The 23,339-nt window shown below is 40.2% G+C and overlaps 1 protein-coding gene across 1 annotated transcript in view; it reads right to left on the reverse strand.

The window, feature by feature from the left end:
* Positions 1 to 23,339, reverse strand: part of SGK1 (serum/glucocorticoid regulated kinase 1) — a 67,903-nt gene that overhangs the window by 9,029 nt on the left and 35,535 nt on the right. The window contains exon 3 of the mRNA XM_027633667.1: positions 15,617 to 15,692. Coding sequence (XP_027489468.1) covers positions 15,617 to 15,692 — 76 coding nt within the window. The remainder of the gene's footprint in view (positions 1 to 15,616; positions 15,693 to 23,339) is intronic.

Raw genomic sequence — 23,339 nt, forward strand, 5'->3', positions numbered from 1 at the left:
CGGCCCGGCGCCGCCGCCCCCGGCAGCGCCCCCGGCAGCTCCCCCGCCGCGGGGACCCCGTGTCCCTCCGCCCTGCACACACCTGCCGGCTCAGAACCCTCGCCCCCTCCCCGCGCCGGAGGTGCCTCGCAACAGTGACGTTCTTAATGTGGAAGGGAGGAATGCCTCCCAAAGGACGGATTATTATTATTTTGTTAGTTACAATTCACGCAGCGTTTTAGGGTCATGGGGGGTCTCAAAAGCCCGGGGTTGGGCTTAAGAGCCTGAGTGTCCTAAGGTTGCGTTTTAAAACTTTTCCCTATAGCGATAGCGGCGAACCCCTTAACAGCAGAAACGAGCGAGAGAACGCAAGCAAGGAAAAGGTAGCTGAGACTGGATGTGGCACTTAGTGCAATGATCTAGTAACCACGGCGGTGTTGGATCAAGGGTTGGATTTGATGATCTCGGAGGTCTTTTCCAACCCGGTTGATTCTATGATTCTATGATTCAACGATTCTCTTACTCCAAAGCCAAGTCTTATAGAAAAGCATCAGGCATTGTGAATTTCCCAATAAATTGCGTTAAGAATTTGTGAACTCAGTGGATTAGGACTCTACCACTAAAAAGTAAATACAGGAGAAGAATCAAAGAATTATAGTGATGTTTCACACTTCCATTACTTTTCTACCGCAGACTAAAAAAATGACAAACTGTCCTGAACTTCTAAATTTATAGTTTCTCAAAGGAAAGTAAATAAAAAGTAAAAGGTGGACACTGAAAATGAAAAAAGGAACATGAGACTCCACAGATGGAATATTAAAAATTTAGAGAACTCTTTGCCCCAGGATGTGTGCACTCCAAAATATGGATGGGTTCAAGAATGGATGGACAAATCAATAGGAAAAAAACACCCAGGATTTGACTACAAAGGCAGCATGTCTGACCTGGAATGTTCCTGGACCACAAACTCCTGTGAACCATGGCTAGGTTGGATCATATCACTGAATAGTTACTTGTTCTTTCCCTCTCCCATAGTGGTGCGGTGTTAGGTGGTGCACTGACCAGCTAACCCAGTAACCCAGTCTGACCTGCATGGACCTTGGGCCCATACTAGCATTCTGACAGTCTTATATTGCACTTCAAAGTGGCATGATAGTGCTTTATTAGTCACAGTGTTTAACCGACTCAGAAAACCCAAGGAACTGCTGATTACCGTCAAGAAGGAAGAGAACTGAATTGATTCGTGACCTACTATAAAGCATTTGACTCTGCCAAGTAACTGTATTCCATGTAAAAGTAGCACTGAGTAAACAGATGCTCATCAAGCTCTTCACCACGTCGGCATCCAAAACAGGACCCTGCTGCCAGGCTGTGAGAGATGCAGAAAGACACAGAGTCTGCTGGAACAGTGGGCGACCTAGGCATAGGCATGGGGCAGAGCAGGCACAACATACTGGCTTACTGGTATGGGTTACCCCGGGGGCCTGCTGACACAGACATTTTGGACATGCCTAATGTAAAGCAGGGTATTGCTCAGTGCAGTTCAAAGCACATTCAGCAGTAGCTTGACTATGTAAATTCATCTCCCTAGAAAAGTTTTGCTGTTTGGAGTGCTTCTTCATCCATGGTGGGCAGACAGATGTTAGTCCTGCCTGGCAGTGTTTAATTTATGGGACACACAGAAACTTCTCCCTCTTGCCCTTCAAGAAGGTCAGAGACTTTAGCAGCCCACATGGTAACTGGAATCTCTGAGTTCTTTTCTGACTCTGTCCTGGTCCTCATTGTTTAATATGGAATTCACTGCCTTAATCCTTCAGAAAATTAATTCTCTGGTACCTTCTGAACTTCAGTTTGGCGATGAATTCAATGCTGAATGAATGAATTCCTGCTTACTTATCGTGCTGAATCAAGATGCAGCAAGTTCCTAAAATTACTTGGCTGACTCCAGAAGGAAACTTCTCCAAATTCTGCAAATATTTTCATCAGCATTTGGCTTTGGCTTAATTAAAGGAAGATGGAATTCCAGCTTTGGACTGTAGGAATGCCATAGCCCCCAAATACAGAAGATGATGGCACTCCTCTGAAGCAAAATCTCAAAAGCCTTTATTTTCCTCCTGTAAATCCCCAACAAACAAGTCTCTGACCTTGTAATTAAGTTTCATGTGCAACAGCCAAAATTTTCAGTCAAGACCTTCAGGCTGCCTCCACGAATGATGTCTACGAGTAGCAACAAACAGATAAGGAACTGAATAGCAGCTTTAATAACAATCCCAACAGAGATTTTGAATCAGGAGCTTTTCGAATGCTGTCAACAGGTCTGCGAGACATTGTGTTGACAGGAGGTTTATTGACTGAAGCCCCTATTGATCTGGGAACATCTGATTGATTTCAGTGTCATATTTTGCCAAATACAAATTTGAAACATCTTTTATTTCCCTTTTCTGATGCTTACAGAGCAGGTTTACTGCATTGTCATTAAGAGGCTTTAGTGCCAAGGGATTACGCTTGCAGGATCACAGAGTGATGCAGGGCTGTGCTGAGAAAAAAGTAATTCCCATCCTTGTAGAAAGCAGTGGAAAATTACAGCATCCTTTATATGAACTGACCTCTAGTTAGAATAGCTGATAAGCAATGCCCTGACCTCCATTTTTTTTCCAACACTGGATTTGACTCTAACGGAGCTGTTGTCATTGTGACTTTATGAACAAATGTTGCAGGTATTTTGGCCCATAGCAGCTAGAGTGAGATGACTGAAGAAAAAGCATATTTGTATACCTTCCCCTAAGTATGCCACCCCAAGGTTCATAAAAGTCCTTGAAATATTGTGTAACCTATCCAGCTTATAGTTCGCATAAAATTATGTTGGATGACAGATACTTGAATTCATTATTATTGTTATGAACTTAAAATAATTTACTGTGACTGCACAGAGATTGGTCTTATCAGAACTGAATAGTGCTAGTATGGAAAAAAAGGAAACATCTGATAGAAAAATGATAAAAAAAGGATACATGAGAAAAATGAAGATTTTTAGTGATACTGTAAGTTCGATCTGCTGGCTTCCGTTGGTCACAAGGCAGCCTTATGTGAGAAGCTCATATGTACTCCGGAATGAATAGTGTAAGCATGTACTGTCTGCTAACTCTTGTGCTCAGATTTTTTCTTTCAAAATTTTAGATTTTGAAGGATAATACCAGAAATGCATTTAGGCATCTTCTATCAAGGACATAATCTGAACAAGTTTCCCTGCACCTCTTGAATGAATATATCTGCTGAAACACAAATGCTAGCTGAACTAACCTAGCTATGGGGTCATCTCTTTTATCTCTTTTTCCCTTATCTCTTCATCTAGTGTTCCACTAGGTGTTTGCTACCATGATATCTCAATGTCTTTTATGCATATACAAAACCCCCATCATCATCATCATCATCATCATCATCGTCATTGTAGTTCATTATCTTAAAAGAAAGATCTCTTTAAGCCTGTAAGTCCTCCAGCAACCTTGGAGATAAGGCATCAAATGATGTAAACAGTGAGCAAATTTGTCAGAGAGGAATTTTTGTTAGAGAAACGTTCAGCTGGCTGCTAACTCAAAACAAAAACTTGGATTCTTGGAGATATGAAAACAGAGGGCTGCTAAAGGGAGAATCACACTGCCAGGTGTTAATGCTTTTTCTCTTGGTGATACCACCATATCTCTTGCCATTATGTTGACTGCTTCAATATCCCTTATTATTTGTAGGAGATTTTCTTTCAAGAAGTGTTAAAAGGCTTCCTGGGCAGAAGGATGTAAAACATACATGCTAGACAGGGCTTTATCTATAGTGATTTGTGTCTAGTGATTTATAATTTTATAATATTTGCAGGACCCAGATAAATGTAGGGTTTATTACAGTATTTCTGAGGGTAGCTTAATTAGTCTAAGCTAGATGGCGAGGGAAGAAGTGTTAATTTTGCCCTAGGTAACTGCTCCATTCATAATATATTTACCCTCATTACATTTTGGTACTTAATTTAGACATATAGCTACCAAAGGTACCCTCCTTGGTCAGAAGAAACAGATAAGTGCCCTGAAGGCAACTCAGTCCATCTGTGGCCTGAATCATTAGGCAGTGTCTAATGTTTAGTTGAAGGAATTTGGTCCTGAAACCTAGAGATAGGTAGAAGCTTTTCTGAATTACAGGTGATTTTTTTTCTTATTTCTGGAGCTTCATGTGTAAAACATATAGAATTGCTTTAGAGGATCGTATTGTCAACATAGCTTGAGAGCTGGTCATTTAGTTCCAAATTTACATATATTTACACATATTTACATAATATATGCATTTATGTGTTTATATATTAACATTATTTTTATACATGTATATATATTTACATATATTTACATAAAGAGAAAAAAGTCCTGGCAAGTTTAAATACCATACATATGGTCAGAGATTTCTAACCTAACTTAGTCCAGTCTGCTTATGGACCTGGAATAATACTTGTAACATTGGTATAATGCACCGCGGTTCTCCTCAAGGATGGATTATATACATCTTGTCTTCCAGCTAGCAGCCCTGTGTGGTTGTGTATTATACTGGATACACAAGCCATACCAGTTTTCTTGAAATTAATTGACATTATCTTGCCTTGCACTGTGCCTGATATAATCTCAGACAGATATGAAACTACTAGTTCTATTTTACAAAAGTGGGAATTAAACCACAGCATAGACAGTATGTCTCATCTGAGGGAAGTCTGTGGCAGAACCAAAAATTAAATGCAAAATTGACTTTCTGCCATTCTAGTATCTGGATTAAGGTTGTGTACAGCAATATATATTCCATATCGGCCAACCTTATTTGTATAATTGCATGTGTTGTAAACAGAAAATTTGGCTTGTCAAGAGCTAGAGCAGGCGGTGCAGGCATTTGCAGTACCTTGGAGGTAGATATCTGATATTACTATAGCCCTCGTTCCCTTCCCATCAGGAGCTATCCATTACAGTGAAAAATGAGGGACTTTGAACACTGACACCTAAAAGGCTGTTATTCAAGAAAGGATCTGAATCCAAATTTGGGGAGAAAGGAAGGAAGTATAACCATATCCACATTGAACTGGCAACTTGTAACATCACCTGCCACCATCCAGCATGTTGGAAATGCCAGGAAAGTGCTTTTCCCACAGCACATGATCACCACAAAGGAGTCCCATAGCTGTTTAACAGGCAGACTCAGAAAGAAAAAAACACAAACATCTTCAGCACTAATTTCTGTTTTTCACTTCCACATACCATTTTTGAACCTGCTCAATCATTCACAGCACTGTGAATCTCTTTGTAGTATTCCAATTAGTCCAAATTTTTTTAACACCTTAAGCCCTAGAGTGAATTGGAAACCTTTGATATGCATTTTATTTACTTTGCCAGAAGCTGCCTTTACTTTTTTGTTAATGTTTTATGTGATTCCACAAAGAAAAGCTTATCTTCAGGCAGACAAGCTCAAGTATTTTGTCCATAGGTTTACTAGACTTCAGGGCCAAAAGAAGCGGCTGGAACATCTAACCTGGCTGTCTGTGTAACAGAGACTTGCATTTGCTGCTTTGTATATCAGGTCCAACAACTTTACCTCTGAGGTTTCTTGTCTCTTCCTCTTAACTCAAGTTTAAATATCTCCACATTTTCATCCAATTCAAGGATTAGAATCGGGAGGTTTGACAAGCATAGACACCCACCCGTGCATAGTCATGCAGTAGACCACAGGCTGTGGGTATGTGACCTTTCCAGCCTTCAGCAAGAGCTTCCTCGCCCCAATGCGTCTGCATCTACTCATCAGCACCCACACGGTGGGTGTTACCAACCACTAGAGCTCCCACTGACTTGCATTAGTCAGCCAGGTGATGAGCACCTGGGCACAGCCTCTTCAGCTGGCACAGCTGAAGCTGGAGGCAGATGTGTATCCCAGCCTGCTTAGTCAGTTTGAAAGGCAAACTGTAAGCATAGTGCCATTGATCTTACACCCATTGGCTGCATTCTTATTTTAAACTTCTGAAGAAAAGAAGAATACAGATTTGGAGGTGTGCCATGCTCCAAGTGGTTGCTTATACTACTGTGATGCTCCCATCAGAACCTTGTAATAGAGTATTTTTTTCAGAGAATACTTGCATGCAGAAATGGTAAAAAGCAAGTCTAGCATAATGGATTACTGGTGAATGCAGTGTGACTGGTACATAATTCTCAGTGTGAGGCTAATTTCTATACCTTCAGTGAGATCAACACAACACCTCTCTGCCTAGCTGAATATCATATCCTTCATACAAGACAGACTTAATAATGCTGTAATTTTTTTTTTTTTTTAAAGCAAGGACACGAGAAAGAAAATCAACCGCCTCTATGTATTTTTAATAGGACATCTTAAAAGTTAACTCCTGAAACTCTGATGCATTGCAAATGTGCCTCAACCTGCTGCCATATAGGAAACATTACTAAGTAGCTTGTATTTTGTTGACAGTGGTGCTCTTTAGAAATATAGATAAAGTGACAGGTGAAGAAACTGAAGCATAAAGAGATTAAGCAAAGTACTTTCCCATGAGATAGGGGATTGAAAACAAGACTTTTGGCCTTCAGCGTTGTACTGCTTGTGTAGACAGATGAACCACTGAGGGAAAATGTATAGTTTGAAAGCAGAAAGACTAAGCATAATTTAGCTGCCAGTGGCAGCTTTAGTCACTTGCAAAGCGTAGCACCATGGACTTCTCTGCAGTTACAGGGAACTCTGTTACTAGTGTTATTATTCATGATTTTCACTTAGTAATGATTTTCACTTATGTTTGTTTTTTATCCAGAGCTCTTTAAAGCCTCACACAGGCAAACATTAACAGTGACATTTTATAGAATGAAGAGGTGGGGAAGTTGGATGACTTGGGTCATTGTCATATGATGAGCCTGAAATAGAATAAACATTTGTAAAGCTTGTGACTTTCAATCCCATGCTCAACTCATTGGACATATAGTCCACCTCCTACAAAGCAAAACTTGACAGCAGTTTTGCTCGTTTGGTGACTTACCCAGGCTAACTGACTCAAAACAACTATCAAATCACAGGTCAAATCACAGCTATTGTATTCTGAATCAAAATCAAATGCTGTGTTCTCCCATGTTTCAAGAAGTTTGCAAGTAGCACACTGGTTTTGACTTGTTCCAGTCTTTTGAGATCTTAGTGCTTTTTACAGAAAGATAATGAGCAGAGAAAAGAAGGGAATTTCTCAAAAAGGAAGAAAATCTGTTTGTGCCAGTGTTTGAGATATGAAAGTATGACATAGGCAATGAGGTCCATATGCCAGATTCAGCTGCATAATAACTCTGTATCTACCTAATCCTATTTTGACTTCACTATATTTGCTTCAAAATGTATAGTATATAATAGTAAAATATGCTCAGCTTTGTCTGGAGATAGCATTTTGAAGTATTTTTTACAGACCACATTTTTCTCATATTTAGTATTATGTATAGATATATTTTTATCGCTGTGATTGTGTTTTTCATTTAATACATATTTATTCTATCTCATTTAACTTTTCTGTGTTGAACAGAACTTACAACTATTTCATCCAGTTTCAGGTCACGCTGATGAAAGATCTGTAATCACTCAAGCCCCAGAACATTCACCTTGATTGTGTCAAGTATATTTGTCTTTAGATACTGCAGCCACAACTATTAAACTTCCAAGTCACTTTGGCTGTGTGAGTTGAGTCATGGAGTAAAATAAAATAAAATTACTTCTTTTAATGCATTTGTACTCACTGGAACATGCTTATAGGTACAGTAGTGACTAATGAACTGGTGAACACATTTGTTAAAGACAGCTCTAATAGGAAAATTCATTTTGATCTTGAAGTGGGGGGGAAGGCTATTATGAGGTTAGAAATTGTGAGAACCAACATTATTTCATTAATTTAATGAGAGGTTTTTCTTTATACACATTTTTATTTTCAGATGTGGTGTTTTTCAATATTGAAGAATATTATGAGCCTGATACATCAGGTCCCAATTTGTTGTATAAGCCTATTTGTGGCTCTCAGGATAGGACACAAACTTCTCTGAGCATTTGTCAGTACCTTGTGCCTTTAACTATGTCTCTCAAATTCTGTTAATTCAGGGATTACTTAGGTTTTTGGAAAACTATCAGTGGACCTTGTGCAGCACAGCTATAAGGTTTAAATTTACAAAAATACCCTATAACGAAGCTAAACTTTGAGTGTTCACTCGCCTTTCTCAATAATGTTTTGAGAATATTATTGCTTTTATTTCTGTGTTTCCTTTGCTTGACTGTTTACTTAGAAAAAAAATTGCAGCTGTTTTTCAGATCACCGTCTGATGTTTAATGCAATTCCAGTCCTGTCACAGATTGAGAAACACCTCTGCATGGTATCTCACATGGACCATTACTGGAGATGAGATCCTGAACCAAGTGAACGTTTGCTTGGACCAAAGGGGCAATTCAAATGCTCTTAAAGGAATTTAAGTAAGCTAAACTGATTAAAAACTATTTCATCAGTATATTACAGCTACTGACTTGTAAAAAGTCCTCTTTCGTCATTCTCCATCATTTTCACAGAAGATCTTAAAATAGATTTCAAAATCACATTTCATTCTGAATTGGCTCCAAGGGAACTAAAACAGGCTTCCAGGCTGTATGCCATCATCCACAAGCATGGCTCAGCATCCTGATATTTCTGTGGGTCTGGCTTACAAGAAATGTGGAACTGCTGAGATGCTGAATTCTTTTCACAACGTGAAATGTTTAGGTTGCTAGAAAAGGAAGAAAATGGGAACTGGTGTGGGAGTGTCTGGGGAACTCCATATAGAAAGAGGAAGTATCGTGTGACTGATCAGGAAATGGGTACAAATCATCTGTTTGGGTAGTATTTTCACTTGTTTTGGGGACATTTCCATAGAGAACTGGAATCTGGCCCTTTGTGTACGTATTGCTTCACTCCGGAGCAAAAGGCAGCCACTAATTTGGAGTGAAACACACCAGCTGTCAGCCTGAGCACATAGCAACACCAAACAACAGCTGAAGGCAGGTTGCACACAACACAACATCCTGCAGAAACAGCTGAATGCTGTGAAGCCATTTTGGGCTGCAAGTGTCACAAACAATGCTCTGACTTCTATAAAAAGAGAAAGCTATTTTCCAGGCTGTATTTTCTGAGAGGAATTGGTTCTCTTTTACCTCCAAAACCTCTGGAATGCAGTCCCATCTGTGCTACAAAAACTCCAGAGAAATATACAAGGCAGCAAGGTGCAAACTCAGTGAAAGCCCTTTCTGATCCTGCCTGCCAAGGCACTTCTTTACCATGCACAGATTTGACAGGAGAGAAGTTTAGCCCTCGTCTTTCCGTAAACATTGTCTGGTCTGGAGTACACTGCCAACACTTGTGATGTCAGGGCTGTTCTCTCCTTTGGTTTTGTCACGTGATTATTTTTTTTCCAGAACCTGAATCCAAAAATATGGCAGTTTTTCTTGTGTAAAGTGAAGTTCTGCTTATTCATTTTCTCTTGAGCAAGTTGCTGTTAGTCAGATCTTTGCAGAGTTGTGGGGAGGGTAGTATACTGCCCTCAACACAATGAAATCATTTTTAGAGGAAATCCTTGTATGGACAATTTCTTCACTGTTTTGAAAGGCTTCAAATAGCATTTCCTGGAAGACCAACTTGAATTCCAGATTTGATTCTCCTTATTTGGTCATTCCTCAATCAGCTGGGAGGCAGAGGGGCAAGCTTGGGTATGCTGGTGCAAGTGAGCAGCAGAGAAAGCGGAGATGAAATCCCTCACAGGATATTTTGGACAGAAATGTAATTCTCCTGCAGAGTTATAAAGGGACTGAAATAAATGAAAAATATATTTCAAGGGCAGTCAGGATAAAGCTCCTGAGCAACATGCTCAGTGAGATGTAGAGCGAAGCAATTATTTGGAGGACTCTTTTTGCCATTGGCTTTCCCCTCTCTGGAGAATGAAACTTCTTAGCTTAAATTATTTCAAACTTGACCAATCCCCATTTGCTAGATAGATCATATTAGTCTACATTTGTCCTGGATCACAATGCAACAAAAGTGTCAGGATGTAATTTCCTGCACTGTTCCCTTGGTCTTTGTCATGTTAACTTTTTCAGCCTTGTTTTTTTCCTCTGTCTTCTTTCCAACCTTGCCATTACTCCTTGGAGTGATCTTTTTCCCTTAATCTGCTCCTTCATTTCACTCTCTTTTCCCTCTTGGGCCTTTCTTGCTTCCTCACTGCTCCAAGTTGAAGCCAGCACTCTGAAAGCAACATCATCAGCTGCAGTCACTTTCAGTGGAACATCACAAGTTCAAAGTCATCTTCAAAATTATTTCAAGTAAAAGAGACCACTTCCTCATGTTTTTATTTCATAGAGTGAAGTCAAATCGGATATGGAAAACCAGACAGTTTTGGCCACCCACTTCAAGAAGGATGTTAAATTGGAGAGAGCCACAGTGGAAGGCTACCACGTTGATCAGGAGTTGATCAACAAGGACTACTGAGGAGAAGCTGAAGAACTAGGCTTGTATAATCTGATGAAGAGGAGGTTAAAGACAGTTGAACAGCAGCCTATGACTTCATGATGAAGAGCTAAAATTACACCAGAGCCAAGCTCTTCTCAGTGGTGACAGAAGGTGCAAGAGGGGGCAATGGCAGCAAAATGAATGTTCGGCTCGATCATTAGGAAAAGAATGCCAGAAGATGTGCAGGTAGAGCACAGTGCTGACAGCCTGGCAAACATATGGCCAGGAGAGCAGAACATGTACTTTCTCTGGTTAAAACTGTGTTGGAATTCTGATACATATATCATGTGACAACAGATCTAGAAGAAAAAAATTTGTGTGGATGGAGAAGTATGTCTATCTCCCAACCAGGCTGCTCCTGAGCTTAAAGGAACCCAGGGCATGGTAAGTCATCCTGTATTAGAATGTATACTCTCAGTTCTACAAACCAATGCAGAAACTGGTTTTTATTTTTATGTAGACAAATAGTGTTCTTAGTTTTACTGGGATGATTCACATCCATGTGGTGATGTATATGTGCTTATAGAATGAAAGTGCTTTATTTGTTGTTTTAATATTTATGACTTTTCTCTGAGTTATTCTAATGAAATATTTGTTCAATTTTTTTTCCTAGGGCTACCTACAGGCAGCCAATACTTTTTGTGGAGAGGTATTTCTTTTACCAAATCCTTGATATGAATAAATACACTTATTTTTACTAAGATGGTTGAAATACCTTGTTTAGGACAAAGGTTGTAAGCAACAATCTTGCATTTCCTACAGTTACTTTTAACGTACTTGCAATCTTCATTTTTGTGTGGTTATATTAAAAGCAAAACCAATTTTCCATCTGTTTTAATTTTCAGTAAATGAGTTTGTGCTGCTGTGTTTTAGGCTGACAAGAGCTTGTCTTCTTCAGTAACTATCTCCAGATAATGCTGTTTGAATGATGTGATAGGCTAAATGAAAATGATAGCATATCTCAGGTAAACTAAGCAATTTTGCTCCAACATATTAAAGTCTGATTATAATAAAAGGTTTTGGATTAATAACCCTCACCGCTGAACTGATTCACAAATTGTCTCTTGAGATGTACAGTGACAAAGTAGATATAAGTATCTCCTTGAGATTACAGAGGGTATCAAAAAGCATTATGACTGTTGAAAAAATTTAAAATTAATCCTTCTTCATACTGGTGACTGAGATCACACTCTTTAGTCCAGTGATTCCTGAGCAGTGAGAAGGTTTTTCAGGTTTACAGCCATGGACATCAGTCATTGCTATATTTTACATGAAAAACTTTAAAACATAGTTTCTTCTCCACGTGACCAGAAACCTTCCATGTCCTGTGTAGGAGCTGGAGAAGCAATAGGTTTCCTTGAAGAAGCTTTCATCCCATTCCTGAGGCAATCAGTCTGGGGACAGCCTCCTCTTCGCCTAGGGCCTTGAAAGGTAATTAGGAAGTAGTGCATAGCAAGCCTTAGTTAGCCCTTCTCTCTTCTGAAACACATTTGTCTCAGAGTATTTGCATTGGTGTGAACAGAATTAAATGTCTCATCAGTCAGGCTGTTCTGTTACGGGATCCATTTGTGCTGTGTGATGGCAAAGACTGATGAATTCCAACGTGCTGCTATATCATACCCTACCTTGGTTAAGGTTCCCCCTTTCCTGGACAAACCTCACCCTTTACGAAGTGCAGTCACACAGATACAGAGAGACCTGGGGCTACCATTACAAAAGAAGAAAAATTGTCTTTTTTCTTTGTAAGGGAGCAACATACGCACATGCCCTCTTTCAAGGTCACTTTTACAAGCAACAGCAAAAAATACAGAAAATCATAGCAACTTTTTCTGTGTGGGCTTCATTCAATATGGTATTTTTAATTAGTTTATTTCAATGTCTATAACATACATAACAATAGTTCTCTTTGGGAAGGAGCCAGGCAATACAAATTAATAACCGGGAGACTCATGATACTCAGCTTCTCTTCTATACCACATTTTCCTAGACCTTTTCCCTATTAATCTTTCAGCAACTCATGCTTTTCTGTGATTTATTTCTTAGCCGCTTCACAGCACAAAAGGGTAATAGATGATGCCCCCTGTACTGCTTTTCAAAAATATGACACTCTCCTATAAGGCCTGGAGTTCTTGTCACTGGCAATACTCCAGGTAAAAGGGCTTGCCGTTAGGTCTTGCCAGCTAAAATGTGGATCCCTGCTGGGGAAACGGGACCTCAAACAGAACAGAGATGCAGTTTGGATACTGGATGGAAAATTCATAGTAGTGAAGGAAATGTTAGGGCAAGAGGAAAGATCAGATCCAAATATCCTTCTGGTACCTGGGAAGAGCAATGGATATGGTGCCTCCTCATCACTCTGCTATTTTCTCCAGTGGCCTCTTTTTCATCCCCTTATCCTCCCTGACTTTCATCCTCTGCAGCTGCAGCAATGTAGCAGATCCTCTAGAAATCTCACCTAATGCTACACTCTGGAAGAAAGTCCTCCAGGGTCCTGGTTCTGGCCAATTTGGAGCTGGCCTTCTTCAACATATTCTGTGGTATGTTAGGTGCCAGATTTATAACTCAATAGAAAAAGATGCAAATCAAAAAAAAAAAAAAGGGCGCTATAAAATACAAATGCTTAGTTCTATGTTATATCTGCATGGGCTGTCCAAGGAAATGGGTTCTAAGGACAATAATATAAGGCTTGGAACAAGGACAGAAAGAAGTAGAGGGGTATCAAGGGTTCCCCACCACTGAAGATCTGTAAGAAAACCCAGCTCATCTAGCCTTCCTTCATAGTCAAGGGAGCGAAAAGGATACAGATGGGGACTAATTCTTTTCCTCCTCAGACAGGAGTTCTAGGTCGCAACCTGTGACAACACACTTCCTACTTTGCAGAGGTCTGAAGTCAGGTGAGATTATGGGTTTGTTTTTCATTTGAGAAAAATTCTTCAGAGCTACAACTACTGGGATCCCAATTTTTCACCAAAAATTTAGAGTGGCCAGTCACCACAGATCTTCCAAATTGCAGCATCTGAGTTGCTAGGGAGCTCTGCTTCCTCCCTGATACCAGTGATTGAAGGATCAGCTAGACGTTGTCCTGCAGGTAAATCTAGAAGGACTTCACATGTCTTCAATCCAGACTGTTACATTTCTTTTTTAGTGCAAATTCAGTATAACATGTAGAGAGACATTTATATTAATTGCAATTAAGCTCTATTAGACCTTTGATCTGCTACCATGTTGTGGTGTATAAATGAATACATTAAAAGAAAAATAAAGTATGAAATAATTATCTTCTGTAAATTGCAAAGCTGAATTTCAAGCTGTGCCTTTAGAGTGCTTTCATCACATTTTTAATTCAGTTAGCTTTTGTGTCAGGAAAAAGGGCTTTATTGGAAAAGATGAGGGAAAAGTAGAGAAAATGCCGATGTTTCACTAAACTGAAAAATGCTGCAGGCATGAAATTGTAATCTTTACAATTGGCAGTTGTGTCATGGCAGACGACAAGCCTTTTAATTTCAGCTATTCTGGGACTAGGTCTCAGATTAGTAAACCATGAGCACTTTTTCTGCTTATCTGAAATTAGCCTGGATACCTAATTAACCTGGATAAGAAAAAGAACTTCTAGCATCTCCATCTCATCACCACTGCCAAGAAGTGGTCTCTAAATACTGTATTTTTAATTGAGTCATTCCCTAGATGTCGTTTCACGTGTAGCCAGCTGTGGTCCTAACTAAGACAACAATAACTTTTGATGGAGAAGAGAGGGCAGGAGTGAGTGAAAGGACATTGAGAGCCCTCCCACTGCACATGCAGCTGGTAGAGGGGTAAAATAAACCATTGGCCTAGGGCATTTCAGCTCAAATTAGTTAAACCAGCTACCATGTGTGGACTCCTATATTTCTGAAAAAAATACATTATAGCTATAGCTACCACTGTTTAGAAATCAGTGTAATTTACAACATTCTCACACAACAGTGAGATGTCACAATTGAGTGAGAGTGTTTAGTTAATTAAATGTATTTCTAAACTTGTTTAATAAAAGTTCATCATCTAGATCAGGATTTAATCTCTACGTGTAGAAGCCAAGACTGGTTATAGGTCAGGGAAATTAACCAAGAGCATTAAGCACTCAAAATCAAAGTGAGGAAGTGAAAGAAAATATTTCTTCCTAGTAGGGACAGAGACTTCTGGGATTTTCCCAGGGGGACAGTTGCAAAAATGGCAAAGAGAGCAGAAAAAAAGTCCCCCAAACATCCGAGTGAAATCTGCCTCAAGATCTGACACCTACTATCATATTAGGAGCAGTTTATGTTTACTGTGACGTTTGCACTGTGTTACCACAGCATTTTTAGAGATTTTTTTTTTTTTTACTTAAATGCAGTTCTGACATGTAATCCAACCACAGCACCAACAGTCCAAGTTAATCTGGTACACTTCACATTTGTACATAAGATCCAAGCTTATGATTAGGCAAAGAGAAATAAACAAAGCACACAAAAACCCCCCAGCTCCCCCCAAAAAGCAAAACCACAAGACAGAAAGGAGGCAAAGTAAGAAGAATGTATGTGAACTGAACATATTCAATTTATTCTATCTACGCCAAAACTACTGAGGCTTCCCTTGTGCATAGCACTCATGCCCTTGGTTCTCCTTAATACAGATCAGGGGTCACTGAGTGGCCACTTTTGCCCTCAGATTCATTTGCAGGGCTCTTGCTAGTAGTTAAAGAGAGCTCTGCTCACACAGCAGGTCATTGCTGAAGCACATCTGATGGCTTATTAAACAGATCTGCTAGAATTCTGTTGTTTCTCCTCATTATGTCATGGCATAATTCCTCTGGAGCCTTTGTGCAGCTCATTGTGCACTCTGGCCATCCTGCACGCAAGTTGTTGTTGTTGCTGCTGTTGTTTTTGCCTAGCAAACACTCAGTGAGTGAGAGCCTACATCTCATTTTGACATGAAAAACATCCTTCAATTAAGCTTGGCTTGGACACAAAGCACTTCAGCCCAGAATAAAGGCACCTCAGAAGGAGAGCGTGCTGCCCACTCAGCCCCGCTGCCCGCCCTGCCACACACTACCCGTACCTGCCTCCTCACCGCCCCAGAGGGTCCTGGGTTCTGGCTTGGACAGCGAATCTCCTTTGCTGTGGGGCTCCTTCGTCTGAAAGACACATAGGGAACACATGAGATCACGAGAGCTTCCTATTAAGGTGGGGTTTGCTTTACAACACTTATGACCAAAATTATTTTCTATTCAAAGAACATATTTCAGGCAACCATGCAAGCCCCCCTTCCAGATGTTTCTATAATCAGGGACAAACCTATGTGGTGCTAGGTATTGTGTTCTTCCAGAAAAAAAAAAAGAAAAGGCTCTGTGGGTACTTTGAATTGCATTTTTCCATTCAAAAAGTGTGTGTTGATTTTACACCCATGGACCAGATGGTCAGCCCCATTCTCCTGCCTTGGCCCTGACGACATAGGGGAAGGGAAAGGAAATGGATGGGCAAGGTACCAGCAGGTCTGTCTTCTGACATGATGCTGTTTACGGAGAGCTACTTTGCCCACTCTTTCATTCGCTGCAGGGACAACCTTAAGAGTGATGGGATTTGGTGTAGGGGATGCACAGGTACAGTCTGTTCACCTGAGGTATCACCAATGCAGGAGCTACAGACTCCTCAATTAACACTTCATCCTCATCCCTGCTATTACAGTGCATCTAACTGCTTGCCCTCTGGACCTCCCTTGTTCACACATGAGATTTGGATCAGAGCTGTGCATGATTTTTTCAGAACTAGGAGTGTGACTGTCCTCTGGCACCACTTTCATAAAGGTACCAGCTGCTGACCTCAGTGATGCTGCTTCTGAGTGATAACCTGAGTGTAAGGGTGAAGTCAGTCAGTGGCATTGCAACCTTCCTAACCCTGTTTATCCAGAGTATTTCCCAGACTCTCCATCCTACTGAAACACTGCATCCAGCATTAGGATGGGAAGCAGCAGTCAAACAGCAAAGGAGGTGCTGCAGGAGAACAAGGGAAAGAATTCCCACTGCAATTTTGGCTTTTGGCAAAAAGTTCTGGTATCCAAAGACATTTTCTTGTGAACATCAAAGCTGAAGTGCTTCTTCATACAAATGCACTGTTCTCAAAGTCTGCAGTCCTGAAGGACTAGAGAGTTCATCACTGTGAGTCTGGAATTCTGGTGGATCACTCAATTTTCAACTGTGCTGTTCTTTGTGCTACTAGTTTAAGAAATACTTTCATTCGAAAGATTCCCAACTCAAATAGCAGCGTCACTCCCCATTACACATACTCCAAACAGGTGTGAAACTGTTTGGAGGATGCACAAGGTTGCAAAACATTAAAAAGGTGGCTCACTTTTCTGATTGCATATTTCTGATTATTTTTATTCATGAGATTAAATATATGACTAATAACACGGAAGAAATAGGCATTCAGAGTAGCCACTGTTCTGGCTACTGTAAAGCTCTGCGATTAAAGAATGCAAGCTCAGAAAACACAGGGAAAAGTATTTAAGAAAGAGCACACACTAGACATGAATCTGTCCCTACAGAAAAGCACATCTTTATGTATGTGCGAAACAGTATATATGGCAGAGACATCATGTCAAAGACAGAAGTGTTGTCCACAATGTCCATGAGCTATAAAAGGCTGAATGCTGCAAACCCTGAACTCTGTTCCTTAATGGAGCCCAGTAAAAATGGAAACTCTTGGCTACCCTGCCATGAAACAAGAGGCATTGCTATCAGAGTTCTGCAAAGGTAAAAGTTTGGGAAGTTGTACAGAGGGGTGACATGTAATGAGTCCCAAGGCAGCAAATTTATGCTAAAGAAGTACTAGAGAGGGACCAAGCAGAAGGGAATAGAGCACTAAAAGCAGTGAACCCCTGCAGGGCCACACACAGGTCTTTCCCTCACCTTATGCGCACACAGTGTCCTGCATGTGCAAGTAAAGGCAATGGAAGCTTTTATCAAGGGGCCTGAATCAACAGTGTATCCATCAACCAAGAGAAGTGCTGAGTGAGAGTGAAGGGGCCCATTTGTACCTGATGACAGACACTGACATTGCAGCAGCATCACCCTTTTGTGTTTCATCCCATGTTAATGCCAGCTAGAGACACATCACTGAGCTGACAACAACCTTGCAGCACTCCAGAGTGCCAGTCTGCAGGCTATGGAATACACTTCAGTATTCCACAGCAGGGGTGGGAAGGTAAATGCATTAAATCTTGTGAAACACAGAGAACACCAGTTACAGAAGTCACACAAATGGGTAGAAAGCCCAGTTTGAAATAGCTTGCAGAGCTCTTTTAGCACTGTGTGCCCACTTGAATTGTATATGATATTGCTAAAAAATATATCCATTTCAATAATTTTGTTAATTCACCTTTTTTTCTCCTTTAATTTCTTCACAATTATCTGTGTGTACAGTGGCACTTCAATCACACCCTCCATTTTTATGTCTATGCTTCTGTTTCATTTGAGGTTCTCAAAAAGTGGGGCATCCTTAAGGATATTTTTTTTGTATGTTTTCCTGGATTATTTTCACATACTACCAATTCAGTAGTTCAATTCAATAATAGTTTCAGTGAAGACGTTTTTCTTTTCATTTGTGACTGTGAATATGCTTATCGTGGTGCTTGTAAAATGCTGGATTAAGTCTGTTGTCTGTTTCACTGCTTGCTCCCCTACAAATTTGGTCCTATCAAAAACTATACATGTCCTACCACAACCAGAACTGTCAAAACCTGAGGTCATTGAGGCTTTTAAAAACTAAAGGTATTTCTGTTGTAATAGCATCATCAGTATAAATATAGAAAGAGAATAATGACGGTGACTGGAAACATCAATTACAAGACTGACAGTGTACTCAAACTTAAAGTTAAATGAGGGCAGAGGAGAAAAATAATTTAATGCTAGTGGCCAAGTCTTTGTGCTAGTTGAGTACACTTACAGCAGCTAAGACCTCAGCAGGTCAAACATTATTTTAAAACAATATCCATACAATAGTTAGTCTCTATAAAATAGCACATTCTTTTATACCACAAAGCACAACTTCTCCTTTCCCATATTTCTTGTACTCCAGGAATGTGATCCCGAAAGACCAGCTGCATACTGGACTGCTCCCACTAAGCCTTGCCCTAGGAATCAGCTGTGGAAACCTACAGCCTCCAATTTGCAAGAGGTAAACCAAAGGTCTATCTCTGAAGCAGAGCTTAACAGCACTAGACTATGTGTGGTGGTTTGGGCTAGGCCTTCCTTGGTGACCAGTTTGTAACCAAGGAAGGGTCCAGATTTACTCAGTATTCCCTCGATTTTTACGTAAGCCAGATTATAAGAAGAAAGGAGGAGAGGCCTTCGCTCTCTTTCTTTCCGGCGGCTTGGAGGTGCAGGTTCCCTGCTGTTGAGTCTGCCGTGTTGGGGAGCGAGGCCTGGTAAGGCCTTGTCAACCTTGGGAGACGGAGGTTGCCGGCGATCGTCCCGGAGCAACTCTCAGTTGTCCCAAGGAGAGTGGTGATATATTTTCTTTGCTAACTCTTTAGTTACTAGATCTCGGGCTACTGATTTGGGATATATATATATTTTATTTTGGTTTTGTTCCCTTCCCCTTTCCCCTTCCCCTTCCCTTGTGAAAATTGTATATATTTTAAATTGTATATATAAGTGTAAATATATTTATATATATCACTTTAGCTGTCTCTCTCGTTTCGGGTTATTTCTTAGTTGGTTGTTTTTCTCCCTCTTCTCCCTGAGGTTTGGGGGGGGGGGGGGGCTTCTGGTGGTAAGGTTTGGAGACTTGGCAGGGAGCCAGCTTCAAACCATATCACTATGTTTTGAGTTTTCTCCAAACCCAGTGTCATTGAAAGAAGATAAATGCAAGTAGAAGTCAGAAATACATATGTCAGTGCAAGCAACACTTGAGATACTGATTTTTGGCTAAAATTCAGTGCTTTATATATTTTGTGTAAGCATGCCACATGCATGATCCTGCTTTTTTTGTTTTACAAAGTAAAAGGACAGCAGTCTTTATAAATACTTAATAAAATAGCAGCTGCATCACTTCCTTCTCTACTCCTTTTGACCTAGACACACAGTTTTCTTCAGCTGTAACACTTCTTGGATGTCCTGAGGCTGGAGGCTACCCTTAAAACAAAGACTGGAAATGAGATAAGGTAGGTAGACTAACTGCCTTGGTTTAGACCAACAAATAGAAAAGGCCGTTGGGATTCAAATATTTCATGAGATGCACTGAAAAATCTCATCTTTGTCATGGCACCCAGTATGGGGATGGTTGAGGGCATCCAGACATTCATACAAGTGTCTCTGTGGCTAGATAGAGTTGGGGTTGTTCAGTCTGGAGAAGAGAAAGCTTTGGGGAGACCTTATAGCAGCCTTTCAGTTTCTAAAGGGGGCCTACAGGAAGGCTGGAGAAGGACTTTTTACTAGTGAGAGGACAAGGGGGAATGGCTTTAAACAGAAAGTAGGGAGGTTTAGGTTGGATATTAGCAAGAACTTTTTACCGTGGGAGTGTTGAGGCACTGGAACAGATTACTAGAAAAGTGGTGGATGCCCCATACCTGGAAGTGTTCAAACTGGATGGGGCATTGAGCAACCTGGTCAAGTGAGAGGTGTTCCTGCCCATGGCAGGGAGGGTGTAACTAGATAATTTTTTAAGATCCCTTCCAACCCAAACCATCCTGTGATTCTATGGTTGTGGGAACCCTGAATGAGCTGAGACCTGGGGAAACTGCTTCCTCCTTTGCTGTGATGTGAGATTCACATTCCTCCACTGCACACAGCAAGATACCACAGGTGGAGTGCACCAAAAAAGGGGAAAGGAGACAGTTTAAAGAAGATATGTTATTCTTCAAATAACAATGTTAGCAAGGCAGGTAGCACTTCTGGTCTAAGACTCTAATGCATGTGCTTGTAGAGGGACTACTGCTATGTTTAGCTTTCAGCCAGTCCTCACCTGCTCTGCTGAACCAAGAGCCAGAGAAATGTGATTTGCCTCATTCAATGCAAAAGCAATTTCAACTCTGAAGCTTAATTTACACATCAACATTGTTAATTATTACATTGCTGAACATCTTAACAGCAAGAGCTCATAAATGGCTGCATGGTCTGTTCACTTGAAAGGACATCAATACCAACAGTGGAAGCACAATGCATTACCTAGACTAAATACCACAACCACTTTGTATTACAAAGAAAAGATGTTGCTCACTGATACAAAAATATATTAATTTGTTAAATTACCTGCCTTCACTGCTGTTTTGTGGAGTCCTATAGAGGATCTACTTTATTCAACAAGACACAGACATGAGATCCAGTATATTTTTTGCTACAGGGATGAAAATGAATATCCTGATTTCACTTGAGGTTCTCAATTATACTAATAAGTCACTGAATTCTTTATGACAGTTAATCTATTCAGATTTACAGCTTCATTCCTGTGGACAATCTCTTCCAATGAGGACTATATCAGAATGTGACAGGGCCAAGCATACATTAACTCTGTGTATTATTTGTGAAATGCTCACCTAAAGTAAAAATATTCATAAAGTTGGTGACTCTAAAATTTCTACAGTCAGTCTTTAAAGCTAGATATCCATTGAAATGAATGGGAGCTTTTCGTTACAAGTAGCTGCTCTACTAGGGAGATATTTATAGGCCATGATCAAACTGCCTCTCAAACTCATTTTTTATGAAGCCATCATGGCCCTCTCATTGAGGGTTAGACAATCTTGCATTTGACACAAGGAAAGAAACACACACAGTTCCTATGAAGTAGCAAACAGAGCTATAAGTTTAAGCCCTCACAGTTGACTCACAATAACGTGTATTTATATCCTAAATCAAGTTAAAAAAAAAAACCAACCTTTAATTAGCATTAGCTGTGTTTTCCAAAATAAGACGAAGTGTTACATAAATGGAACTCATGTCTAGACTATGAAAAATAGGATTTATTGCCATTTTTATCTTTTTATGTAGATTTAAGGAGGCCAAACTAAAGACTACAATTTAACTATCACAAACTAAGGTATCATATCCTATAATAAAAATTATAAAATGTGTCTGAAATAATTTTGAGTGTGGAATTTAACTTTTAAGTAAACAGTGGAGTAAAAAAGTAGCTGTATGCAGAGCTGTCACAACACTCAGGATGACCAAGGTATGTTGATCACAGTGGAGAGAGGTTCCATGTGTTCTTAGGGTCCCTCAGAGTTGTGGATATCTTTCAAGACTTCACTTGTTTTCCAGGAATCAGACTGAAAGTGTCATAAGACTATACTTTCTGGTCCTTGCTGGCTCCATCCAGAGCAGAGTCATTCACTTCGATATTATCCCACTTTAATCTAAAAGCAATGAGGGCAGGAAAGTGAATGCTTAACTGAATTTACTTTAGGTTTGGTTTGAGATCTGGACAAAGGTTGTAGTCAGTCCTCACTTTGCCTGCACTAGTTCTCTGCCCTTGGTTGTAAAGCCTCAGAAGTAATCAGTGACCTTTGCATGCTCCCAGCTTGCTTTGAAATGCTTGTGGCCTGAGCAAGGAGCATTTTTCCATGAATGGGCAAGTGAGATATCTCAGCAACAAACACATGTACCTCCAGTGACAGTTGTTCTCTGACTGTTCAGTCACATACCACATATTACCAGGGAGAAGATATTACTAGATTCTGCTTCAGATACAAAGTGCACTTATTGTGTAGACAATACAAACCTTCTTGAATATGTCCTCACTCTGTCCTAGGCACTAGTATAGAAAACTAGTTGTACTATTGTATTATTCTCTGTTTTTCTTTACTTGGGAAGAAATATAAGCAGTGACCACTCATGTAGCAATATATGCCTTCCATGAGTGAGAGACAATTGATAATAAATGATATCTTGGAGTACTGAGCCTAAGGATTAATTGGATAATTATCTCAATTTTACAGATGGAAAATTTAAATAACAAAGAGTTTGAAGACTGATTCAAACTCAAATGTCAGTTCAAAGAATCTGGAATAGGCTTTAGTTTCCAATCCTCCAATTAATTTTCATGATGAAGTGATATCCCCTAATACATTCTTATGGCAATCGTTTTATACATACAGTGGGGTTTATGCCAATGGAGAAGCCACTTTTTCTCTGTATTTTCTTGATGCTCATCAAGCAGTTGGGGATCCTTTTTTAAAGCTTGCTGGAATAAAATGTGAGGAAGAATCAGGCTTCTAATGGTATGCATGGTAGTGATGCAATCTGAGTTTTGCACCAACAGGCTTGGAGAGCATCTAAATTGCCTTTTTCCTGTGCTCCTCCAGTTATAGGCTGGGGCAAGCATAGGATGCGTTATAAACACAGATTCAAAGCCCATGACAGCAGTTCCATAGCTGTAAGAGAACAAAGGGGCCAAAGATGGCAAACACTACCATCACAGGCAAGCCTGGAAGGACAGGGAGGAGCCAGGTCTGTGGTTAGAGTGTCTTCTGAATTGGGTGTGAAATGCCACTCCAAATGCAGGCAAGGCCCTGGACTGCAGAGGACTGTAACTAGCACAGGAAATTACAAGTTTGCAGCTGTGTTTTGTCTTCCAGTTGTGCCTGTAATGCACGATCCTACAAGAGGCATGTTGTGATGGAAGAGCTACCTGAGCATAAAAATCTTTTATGGTGTATCAATGTTTTTTAGGGATGAAAGCCCAGCTACTGATTCTCAAAGAATCCACCCAAAACAGCAGAGTGTGGAAAGTATTAGGCAGTGCTTATTAGGGTGGAAAGTTACTCTGCAGTTCATATGTGAAGTTAT

The sequence above is a fragment of the Corapipo altera genome, unplaced genomic scaffold (assembly GCF_003945725.1).
Source record: "Corapipo altera isolate COAL_440 unplaced genomic scaffold, ASM394572v1 2b, whole genome shotgun sequence".
Taxonomy (NCBI): Eukaryota; Metazoa; Chordata; class Aves; order Passeriformes; family Pipridae; genus Corapipo; species Corapipo altera.